Here is a 12,345-nt window from a genome sequence, read left to right on the forward strand (position 1 = left end):
CTTAAGCTATTGCTCCCTTTCTCTTACTCTGTGAATTTATTTCGTAAATCATTTCTTTTTTAAAAAATGTCTTTTAAAATGAAGAGATTTAACCCTAAAGCCTGGAATTTGGAGGTAGACAATTAAATTAACACTGTCACACCATTCAGAGATTTTTTTTTTTCCTTTCTTGGGTTGGGTCAGGGAGGATCAGCGATTCTTTTAAGGTAATGAAAGTTTTATTAGTTACTGTCTACAGAAAATATTTGCACCGTTTGAATGTTAAAGCATCATTTTCTTCATAGTTCTCTTCTATGCCATTGCACAATTATTGGCCCCTGATAGGTCTCTAGTAAATAAACATGGAATTAGTAAGACATTCTGAGAAGGACACCAAGAGAAAAATGTGATTACAAGGAAGAAAATAATTATCTAGAATGTCATCTCATCTATGCCCAAGAGCCCATGTCCAGGAAACTGGAACATAATCTAAACACAGGGAAAGTAACAACAGAGCAAAGAACATGATGCATCAGAAACATGTCTGGAGGAAAATGCCACTCAACAAATGTTTCAACATCTACCACATGCATAATCTGGTAGAAGATGTCATAGAGTTTTGCAACAATTACATGGCTACTAGTAAAATGGGTAGTATTATAGATAGTAAAGGTAGTAGTATAGAAGTAGCAAAACATAGAGGTAGTAAAAAAAAAAAAAAAAAACTATATGCCAGGCTTTGTTGTAAGAACTTTCAGATATTAATTCATTTGATCCTCATTAACAACGTCACGAGGATATTGTCACTGCTGTTGGTGGTGATGTTGTTACCCCATTTCAGATATGAGCAAATACGTTAAATAAATAACTATTTGAGGTCAGTTACAGCCAGTAGTGGCAGAGCCAGAATTCAAACCCAGCCAGAGCGAATAGTCTTCACATGGTCCTCTGCAGAAAGGTAGTGAACTCCCTGCCACAAGAAGTGCTAAATCATAGGATAATGACTATTAACCAGGGCTACTATAAAGGTGACATACATAGGAAGTGGACTTAGATAACATCTAGGCCCTTTCCAAACTCTACAAACCAAAAAAAAAAAATTAGAACTACTATCTCCATGCTAGATTAACAAAACTGTAACTTCCACCCTAATCTTCCTTAAAATAAATCCTAGAGAAAACGAAATATAATCCTTCTTCTTTCCATACTAAACACCAAAAAAGCATCAGTGTAGACTGGAAGAAAGACTAAGAGTTTAATTGCACCATAATTCTTGTAGCTCCCAAGGGGTGGTTCCAAGTTTGGGCTGAACAGCAAAGGAGAGGAGAACACATTCCAAGGAAGAAGCTGGAATAGCTCTGCCTGGAGCTTGGCCCCAGGAGACGCCCTCTCTAGAAAGCCTCTGGTCCATCCTTCCTTCTGGAAACGATTACACTTGAGAGGCTCTGTGTCCCCTCAGGACACAGTTGAAGTAATATGTAAATGAGTGTCAACAATTACTCTGACTTTGGCTGGAATGAAGTCCTGGAGGAGTGATGTTTCCAGAGACATTATAAGCTGGTGACTAATTCCCAGTTTTCTCTGTGCTATGACCTGCCCCGCCTCCTTGAGGAGGAAACTAGAGTCCTCATCCTCAGTTGCCATCTAGGACAGCTCTTTTTGCCCCTTCTGCTCCCCTGGTCGGGAAACTGGGGGCTGCTCCTTCCAAATCATCCCAATCCTATCTTTTCCACCTCTGCAACACAAGGACAAGGACCTGCTCTCCTGGCCTACTACTGCTTCTCCAGCATGCCTGCCCCAAAAAGGGATGTTGGCAGGTGCTGGACCAGCTACCTGTAAACCTCCCTTTTGTCGAAGAGGAGTGACCACCAAGGGCCAGGACCCTTTTTAACAGCATTTGAGCTAATTCCACAGGTAGGGGAGACATTAGACATTAGAAGAGAGTCTATGGCAGCGACATCAAGGGACAGACAGCCTGCAACTTCACTGCACGCGTTATCTCCTGTGACCCTCACAAAACCCCCACAAGGTAAGTAGAATTATCATGTCATTTTGTCAAATTAAAAAAAAAAAAAAAAGATGGTGAATTCAATTGCCAAAAGTCACCCAGAGAGGTAATGGAAAAACCAGGACTCAACTCTTGCCCTGACTCCAGGACCCAAGTTCTCAAGATCAGATGGAAGAGAGAGAGAGAGAGAGAGAGAGAGAGAGAGAGAGAGAGAGAGAGAGAGAGAGAGAGAGAGGACGGTCCCTGTTTTGTACTTCTTCTCCTTGTACTTGGTCTCTTGTCTATAAAACACAGACCAGGATCAGAAAGGAATAATCCTGATTTGGCTTTCTCAGTCTTAAACTCTTTCTACCCTCTGTAGTAACATGGTGTATATTTGGTGGGGGGTTGTATGAGCACCTGCACAAGTGTATTTCTTAGAAGACCTACAAAACCACTTTCCATTTTCGCATTCAATGGTGCATGCTAATAGGTCCCTTCAGAAACTTACGGCAATTTCATATCCAAAGCACTGATGAGCCAAACTCCCAGGGAAGTCTCAAAGCACTCAGAAGGTGTATCTTGGCTTTCTATGCTGCTGCCAGATGACAAGGGGAAGCATTTGGCCTGTTTTGTCCCAGCAAAACTGTCCTCAGCACTATCACACTCGTGTGACTGACATCTCAGAGTGTCGACAGCACTTTCCAGGAAAGTGGATACTAGTGGCACAGCAATGTTTGGGTCTCTCACTTCATTCCAGTGAACTCAAGGCTCTAACTATGTCTGTAGCATTCACATTGAAGAGAAGCACCTCCTGGCTTCTCTCCCTGGTGGTATAAGGTCTTTACCTCTTTCTCGAGTGTGTCCAAAGAAATTATCTCTCCCTGTGACAATGCTCTAATACCCAGTACGGTGGATCTGTGCCCTCAAGTCCCTGTGCTCAGAAACCTCTCTCCTCTTGTTCCCTGTTTGTTTAGTTCCTGTGTTGACTAGAGTAGTGGTTTCTCCTTTTTCTGGTGCAACTTTGTCTTACATTCTTGAACTCTTTCATTTTTTTCACCTTGGGGTTTTCCTTGCACCAGCTTGTCATTCGAAATGTCGCATTACCAGAGACTGGGAAGGGAAGGGGGCAGAAGAGGGTGGGGAAAGGTTGGTCAACAAAATTACAGATAGATATGAGGAATAAATTCTAGTGTTCTACTGCATAACAGAGTGACTACATTAAAAATAAAATATTATATATATTACAAAATAGCTAGAAGAGGGGCTTGTGATGGTTCTCACCACAAAGAAATAATAAATGCATGAGGTGATGGATACGTTAACTACTCTGATTGGATCATTATGTAACATAGATATGTATCAAAATATAAAATTGTATTCCATAAATATATACAATTACGTGTCAATTTTTAAAAACAAATAAATTTTTTAATTTTTTAAAAATAAAGTTATCTTCTCTAAGCACATTAAAGATGTATTTCCTTATCAAAAAACAAACCAAAATGTTGTCACATTAATTAGTCATTTAATGTACATGTTCAAATACCTGTGCTTACATGAAACAAAATGGTATTTCTAGTTCCAGAAAGAGTTAGTGGAACCTACATTCACTCTACTAATTCCTACTACCTAATGAATAAAGTACAAAGTCATCGAATTAGATCAAAATACTCCATAGTATAAAACCCAAACTTCTTTTCCGGGCTGATATCTTCCTACTCTCTGGCCCGTACTGGGTCTTCTACTCCTGAAAAAGATGTATATGACACATTTTGCCTGAAGTTACCATCCATTGTCTTTCTTTGTCCTTGAGATTTTCTCTATGATAAGGCACTTGAACTGTATCTATTAAATGATGGGTAGAGAGTGATTTTAAAGAAACAGACACAAATGACATTTGTGCATCATAAATATATTTTTCAGTCCAGTGAACAGATGTCACTATAAACAGAAAGAAAAAAGAATAGGAAGAAAGAAGAAAAATAGAAAGAGTGGTTGTTAGAAAGGGTTGTAAGATTGAAGAAGAGTCACTGAATGACTAAAGAGCCCACAGTATGTTTGCCAGTTAATGGGAAAGAACTGGTGTTGAAGCAGATAATGGAAAGAGAAAATATGGCGCTGGAGAAGGTGCTGGAGCAAATAGCTGAGAAAACAGAAAGGATGAGAGCACATCGGACACAAGTACCCTTTTCTTCTGAGTCTTGTGGAAAAAAAAAAAAAAGAACAGAATGAAGGTAGCTATGTGGACACGATATATAATGGAAAATACTGAGGAAATACTCCCCTCTTGGTGTAAAGTTTTCAGTGAAAAGGGAGGTAATTCCCAAGTCTCTGGGAAAGTAGTCACGTGGGGTGTCATGGTGAGTTTGGAGACAGTGGCAAAGGTTTTGACCGACTGCTGTGGATGATGGGGAGAAGGAGGATTGCTGAAGAGCGTGAGGGTCCAAGTGAAATTGAGCATCATCAATTCCGGTCCCAAATTTGTGTGATTTCTCCACTATCCCTTGGCTAGCCTGGAAGAAGGAAGTAAGAGTATGGACAGATGGTCTGAGGATTGACGTTTTTTAGAAGTGAGCATGATCGCCCCATTTTTTTGAAAGGGAGAGACGAAAGTGCCATAACTGGCTGAAATACACTACTGAAATGCACTACAGAGGTTAAGAGGCTACAGATCGCCCCTGGGACAAACAGCAGGTGCCAGAAAATGAATGAGCTGGGGAAAGAGTAGCATTGGATCATTAAATAACATTACCAAAAGATTGACAAATCTACCCCTAATGGATCCACCTTCTATTTTGCTTCCTGTAACCTGAATCTTTTTCTGCATTGAATCCATCTATCATGATGGATTCAATTCAATCCATCAAGCATGATATATGACCCCCGGGTCCCTCTTCCCAACATAAACAAGCTTCCATTTATTCTCAAACCCTTCAGAAGGAACCCTGTCTCCTACCTACGGTGAAACACCGATTTGAGCTCCTCAGCTCCATGACCACACTCTGGACCAAATCATCACCAAACATCTGAAATCTTTGTTTTAAATTAAATGTGTTTATTATGATATCATTAAAACATCAGAACAACACGGAGAATAATGTGACAAAAACTCGCCATCTAAATTTAACCAATGGAACATTAGGTCATATGTGCTCCAAATTTGTTTTTTAATATAAGTGCTACAGATACACTTGAAACTTTTTTTTCCCCATCCAAAATCTTATTTTCCTGCCTTTCACTCAGAGATAACCACTTTCCTATTGTTGGTAGAGTTCTTCTACTCAGGATTTATACTTTTACTACATATTAGTGTATTATTTTATGTGTTAAAATTTACATATATTTTGTGACAGCTTGCTTTTTATTTATAATCACTTTATTTTTTTCTAATGTATCCATGTGAATTTATTCGTTTTAACTGTTGTACAGAATTCATTAATAAGAAAATAGCACGATTTATTTATCCATTCCTCTATGAGTAGACTGTTTTTAAGTTTCCTATATAATAATGGACAGCCTTGTGTGTTTTTTTGTTTTGTTTTGTGGGGGTTTTTTGGTTTGTGTTTTGTGATTTTTTTAGATAGGGTCTCTCTACATTGCCAAAGCTGGTCTTGAACTTCTGGACTCAAGGGATCCTCTCACCTTGTTCCCCAGCGTAGCTGGGATTATCTTGTGCATATCTTTTTGAGCCCATGTGTTAAAGTTTCTCTAGGGGCTAATCAGAAAGCATAATTGCTGAGTCAGGGTGTATGAATTTTAGCTTTTCTAGATATGGGCTAATTGTTTTCCAAATGTAATACAGTACTAATTTCTCCATTTATTTCCAACACTTGAAATTCTCAGAATTTTATATTTTACACACTCCAAAGTGAAAGATGTAAAATTTAATTTTATTTTCAATTTGGTTAAAGACCTTTTCTTTTACTTAATGGCCATGCCAGTTTCCTCTCTATGACCTGCCAATTCAAGCTTGTTGTCCATTACTTCCAGCTGTATTTTTGGTCCTTTTCTTATGAGTGTGTAGGATTCCTCTGTATTCTGACTACTGATCCTTAATTGAATAAGTGTAGTAGATATCTCTTTCTAGTCCATGACCTGACTTTCTCCTTTCTTTATGATGTCATTTTCATACCAGGGTTTTAAAGGAGTCAAAGTTCGCAATATTTTTGTGGTGTTTTTGTGTGCATTTCGTGCCTGGTAAAAGAAATCAATTCCTACCCTAATATCATACACATATTTTCCTTTATTCTCCTCTAATTTTTTGTAAGTTTTGCTTTTTACAACTAATCATTTAAGAATTATTTTTCTATATTATTTCTCACATATAGATAACTAATCGACCCAGAAGTCTGCTAAATAATCAATCATTTCTCCGCCTATTTAAAAACTAACTCATGTGGTATACCACCTAAGAAATACACAATCTGTGTCCAGGCTCTGTAGTCTGCTGTATTGGTCTGTTGTCTAAGCCAGCACTGCTTCAATGTTTGCATTGTCACAGTAAATCACTCCTATACCTGGAGGGACAATTTCTTCTTTATTATTTTTCTCCCCTCAGATTGTCTTAGCTCTTCTTGGCTTTTTATTCTCCTATGAATTTTTGGATGAATTTGCTAAATTCCATGTTTAAAAGAAACCTGTGGTATTTGGGTTGAGATTGCGTTGAATTTAGAGATTAATTGGAAGAGAACTGACATATTTGCAACACTGAGATTTTCTATTAATCTATCCCCCCATTTCTTAGATTTTTTTTCTGTCCTTCACTAAAATTTATTAATTTTTGAAACAAGTTATGGGCTCCTTTTGTTAGAATTATTTCTAGATTCCTTAAATTTTTCTCTTGCTATTTTGAATGAGAAGTCTTTGTCAAAATATACTTTTTTTTTTTTTTTTTTTTTTTTTTTTTTTTGAGGCAGGGTCTCTCTCTCTCTGTAATCTGGGCTAGAGTACAATGGCATCATCATAGCTCACAGCAACCTCAAACTCCTGGGCTCAAGTGATCCTCCTGCCTCAGCCTCCTGAGTAGCTGGGAGTAGAGGCACATGTCACTCACCATGCCTGGCTAATTTTTCTATTTTTCGTAGAGATGGGGTCTTGCTGTTGCTCAGGCTGGTGTCAAACTCCTGACCTCAAGTAATCCTCCCACCTCGGCCTCCCAAAGTACTAAGATTACAGGCATAAGCCACTGTGCCCAGCCTAAAATTATATTTTCTAATTTAGTGTTACTTAAGTATAAGAACAGTATTGGTTTTTTAAATACTGATTTACAACAAACAAACTTGCTGAAACATCTTAATTTATCTAGAGATTCCCTTGAGTTTTTCTTGTAGAAAAATCATATTTTCTGTGAATTCTATCCTTTTGTTCTTTTCTTTCCAATTCTTACATGGTAAAATTCCTTCTAGTCCTCTTTTCACTAATAGAGCAACACTTCAAGTGTTTTATAAAGAAATTCAAATTAATCTCCCTGCTTCATGGGGATCTTTGACCATATCTCCTGTATCAAAGGGGCATAAACACCTTATATCCAGCCCTTACGCCTACCTAATGTTTAATTTGAAATCAGCTATGGCTTACAATTCTTGCTTAGTTTTGTTTTTGCTTCTCATACTAAGATATTTCTATTTCTTTGTTTTATGTATGGTTAGGCATTTTTTAGGGTTTTTCTTTTTTACTTTTATATTTATCTATAATGTCTATGTGTTTTAATAGGATTGGAACCTGTCAACATCAGCTTAGTCTACCACGAGGCCAAGAACTCCACCTTTGAAATCTTACACTCCCACACTATATGAGCTAACCACAGTCTCTGAGCCTCCAGATTTACTGAACCCTTTGAAACCTGAGGTATGGTTCTGTGTCAAGACAGGGAAGGGCATCTCAGGAGAGCAAATCAAATTTCTTTAGGTGCAGAGATGAGAAAGCACATCACAGTTAGATATGATAATTAGACTCCCCCATGCCTAGCAAATAATTCACACATGTACTGTAAAAGACACTGGGAATTAATGATTGAATTAATTTTTGAATAGATATGTCTTTAGAAAAATTAGCATATTACTTATGATAGCTTGGACTGTTACAGATTGATTACATTTATTTCTCTCTTACATAACAATCCCAATGGGTATTTTTGGTGGAGGATGTCTTGCCTGGATGTGGAGTACTACCGTGTTTCCCCGAAAATAAGACAGGGTCTTATATTTATTTTTCCTCAAGAAGACACCCTAGGGCTTTTCAGGGGATGTGGGTTTTTTTTAAAGTATGGTACAACAATCTACATTTATTCAAATATAGTTAAGTCATCTTCTTCTGGAACATCATCATAATTCTCTAAACCCCAAATTCCACCCTGAATTTCTTGCAACTCTATTTCCTTTAGAACCATTGGCCCCAATCTCTCATGTTGAGCAATAGAGCTCTCATGGGGCAAATGAGAAGGGCTGCTCATCTGCTTCACAAAATGCATGGGTTGTGCAGATGTGCTGCGTAGCAACGCCCATCACTAGGTCTTATTTTTAGGGTAGGGCTTATATTGCACAAATGCTTAGAAATCCTGCTAGGGCTTATTTTATGGGTAGGTCTTATTTTCGGGGAAACACGGTAGGGACACAGACTCATTCATCATGTGTCCCCATCATCCCATTCAGTTTCCTGGGAGTGTGCTAATTTGCATCCAATTAGCACAAGGGAAAAAGTGTGGAGGAGCCCAGAACTGGGAGACATAAGTGGATTGGCTAGAACTCAGTCATATGACCACATCTCGCTGCAAGGGAGTCTGGGAAATGTAGTCTACTTAAGCATCCAGGAAGAAAAGAACACAGATTTAGCTAAGCAGCTGGTAGTCACTGCCATAATTAGTATGACTTAGAATGCAGGATGTATCAAAAAGGAGAGAACCTATAGTCAAGCAGTTAAGTTAACCTTATAGTATTTCAGGTAGAAAATGATGATGGTCTAAGACATTGGGACATTAAGTAGAAAAGCTAAGTTATGTAATTGTTTCAGATGAAAAGGTAACCAGATTAGATGTGGAGGTGAGAGCTAAACTGGATGACTGTGTTTGTGACCATACTACATGTGGGGAATGCAAGAAATAAACCCAGATCTGACTCAAGAAATATTAAATAAAAGCTCATCGGTGCATACAATGAACAATACTCCATAATAATCTATCTGGAAGGCATGAAAACAAACAAAATATGGTTTTCCTCCCCCCCAAAATTTTGCAATCATCTTATGTTGGATATGTAGTGTATGCTGTTTGGTCAGACATGTTGACAGGATAACTGAATGTGGAAATATGGGGGAAAGAGATCAAGCCTACAGATACAAACCTGAGAGTTTACTAAGCAGTGGTTGAAGCACTATGGAATTAAATGAGTCAGCAAAAGAAATAATTAAGCAAATAAAGAGAAGACTGAGAATAAAAGCATTGTGATTACGTGTATTTGAGTGTTTGCCAAAGAAAGAAAACCTATTAGAGGAAGTGGTGAAAGTTTACTTTGAAAATGGGACACCTGGAAAGAAAATCCACTGAACTCGTTTTGGTAGAACCTAAATACAATGTCCACTGTGATTTACAATCTTACCATGCCAGTGTAGACACCTGTTACCTCCTGGGCTCTGGGAACACTCCAAGTTTGTACAATGAAACAATTTCTGATTTCTGGTTTGGTCTTTTGACACTTTGCACTGGAGTATTTTGTCAAAGACTTAAAAATGCTGTCCATTCTTTATTATATGTAATAAAATCAGTGTATGTTTCTGACTTCTCCATTAAATTGTAAGGTCCTTGAGAACAGAGACTATGTCTTATTTGTTGAATGAATGGATGAATAAACTGTATTTGTCACATATTTAGGATTTCTCCATGAGGCCTAACAAAATGTCTAGACCACGGAAAATGAAATTTAATTATCAGTTAAATTACTAAATCATAGGTGTCTGAGTAGTGCTTCTGGGATCAGGGATGCTGGGCACCTTTGATTCATAGATTGCTCACTTCTTAGACATGACTGTCCAGGGTTAATAACAATCAGTACCTTGAGCAACAGAAATGTTTCCTTAAAGTATTGGGTATCTCTGTATTTAATCACTACACATGATAACTGCACTAATAATTCTAAATTCCTCTCCCCTTTCATGCTGAAGAAGCCATGAGAGAAGAAAACCAGTCCTCTACCCTGGAATTCATCCTCCTGGGAGTTACAGGTCAGCAGGAACAGGAAGATTTCTTCTTCGTCCTCTTCCTGTTCATTTACCCCATCACATTGATTGGAAACATGCTCATCATCTTGGCCATTCACTCTGACATTCACCTTCACAACCCCATGTATTTTTTCCTTGCCAACCTCTCCTTGGTTGACATCTTCTTCTCATCTGTAACCATCCCTAAGATGCTGGCTAACCATCTCTTGGGCAGCAAATCCATATCTTTTGGGGGATGTCTCACACAGATGTATTTCATGATAGCCTTGGGTAACACCGACAGCTATATCTTGGCCGTGATGGCATATGATCGTGCCGTGGCCATCAGCCGCCCACTTCACTACACAACAATTGTGAGTCCACGGTCCTGTGTCCTGCTAGTTGTCGGGTCTTGGATGGTTGGGAACGCCAATGCCCTCCCCCACACTCTGCTCACAGCTAGTCTGTCCTTCTGTGGCAACCACAACGTGGCCAACTTCTACTGTGACATTACCCCTTTGCTCAAGCTGTCCTGTTCTGACATCCACTTTAACGTGAAGATGATGTACCTGGGGGTTGGTGTTTTCTCCGTGCCATTATTATGCATCATTATCTCTTATATCCGGGTCTTTTCCACAGTCTTGAGAGTTCCATCCACCAAGGGTGTTCTCAAAGCCTTCTCCACCTGTGGTTCTCACCTCACAGTTGTTTCTTTGTATTATGGGACAGTCATGGGCATGTATTTCCGCCCTCTGACCAGTTACAGCCTAAAAGATGCAGTGATAACTGTGATGTACATGGCAGTGACCCCAATGTTAAATCCTTTCATCTATAGTCTGAGAAATCGGGACATGAAGGCTGCCCTGCGGAAACTCTTCAGCAAGAGAATCTCCTCATGATCAATGTGAGATCGTACACCGGCTACTATAGACACCAATTAGGATGCACTTGGAAACCCAGCTCCAATGTCATCCCCTTATGCAAATTTGCTTTTGATCTTTCCAGCCCACAATTCTTTTCTCAGAAATCTTATTGAAGTTGTTGCTTTCAACACATATCTGTTCTTTGGCAGAGTGGCAGCATTGTGCTCATGTCCCATCTATGCTACTGACTAGCAGTAAGTTTGGGAAGGTCTGAGCTTCAACTTCTACATCTACATATTAGGAATAATAACAATTGCCCTAACCAGCACCACAGGGTGTGTGGATCCTACTAGCTCATGCTTCAAAGACTATAAATCATTATTCACATGTCAATTTTTATTTGACTGTATGTTTAATCACTTCTACTAGGCTTACAAGCCTCTGAGCACGGGTGCTATTTTAGCACATACCTGCACCTTCACAATCTCAACCATATAAACTGCATGCAATACATACTGGTGGAGGCTGAATGAATGAATGAAACTATTAGTCTCTGAAATGTAATCTGATAATAATTAGAGATAATCAAACTGGACATTACTTACCCATCCTTAAAACCTTTAAAGAAACTGACCTGGGAAGACATTTTTGTGCTTACTTCATAGTTGATTAAACTAGACTCTACCTAAAGATAGTATAATCTCCCTAAAGTCTTACCAAGATGATAGTTATAAATAGATTTATCGAAGTTTAAAGGAATGAATATTCTGATTTAATTAATATAATAAAATGCTGGTTTAATTAATTATAACATGAAATAAAGTTCCAGTGATAAAAAAAATTGAGTGCCATATAATAAATGAGGAAAAAATAGCAGTATTGAAAAAATGTGACCACATTTCTCCAGCATGGCCCAGGCAAGATGAGACTTTGATTCTGGTGACCAGTCCTGACTATGGAGGTGACATTCCCCAAAACAGATAATCCAGCAGGTAATTAAATAACCACTAAGAAACTCCACTATCTATGATTTGGTTCTATTTATGAGAACATTATCAAATTTTTTCAAAATATTAATAGCATAAATGATTGTTCATAAATCTCATATTTCCAAACAGGATAATATTTTGAAGAGGTGGGTGGAATGTACCTTAGAACAGTGTGTAAGTTGTTTTATCACCTACTTATTTGAATTGCCATTAAAAATATAAAATTATTTCCTGTAGATAATTCACATTGCCAAGAATTTGTCCATGCATGTTGGAAGATAACCATAGTCACTGTTTAAGTGGATAGGAACTATCGCAATTGTCTTCCTTTTAG

At 38.3% G+C, this 12,345-nt stretch overlaps 1 protein-coding gene across 1 annotated transcript; it reads left to right on the forward strand.

The window, feature by feature from the left end:
* The first annotated feature begins 10,128 nt into the window (after positions 1 to 10,128).
* Positions 10,129 to 11,058, forward strand: LOC105878859 (olfactory receptor 1A1). Its single transcript, XM_012778672.2, has one exon. It carries the CDS (start codon positions 10,129 to 10,131, stop codon positions 11,056 to 11,058), a length of 930 nt encoding a protein of 309 aa, XP_012634126.1.
* The last annotated feature ends 1,287 nt before the right edge of the window (positions 11,059 to 12,345 follow it).

Source organism: Microcebus murinus, chromosome 18 (assembly GCF_040939455.1).
Source record: "Microcebus murinus isolate Inina chromosome 18, M.murinus_Inina_mat1.0, whole genome shotgun sequence".
Taxonomy (NCBI): Eukaryota; Metazoa; Chordata; class Mammalia; order Primates; family Cheirogaleidae; genus Microcebus; species Microcebus murinus.

Bases quoted from the DNA above. Each gene is read 5' to 3' on its own strand.
- LOC105878859 (XM_012778672.2), top strand. From the start codon at position 10,129: ATGAGAGAAGAAAACCAGTCCTCTACCCTGGAATTCATCCTCCTGGGA.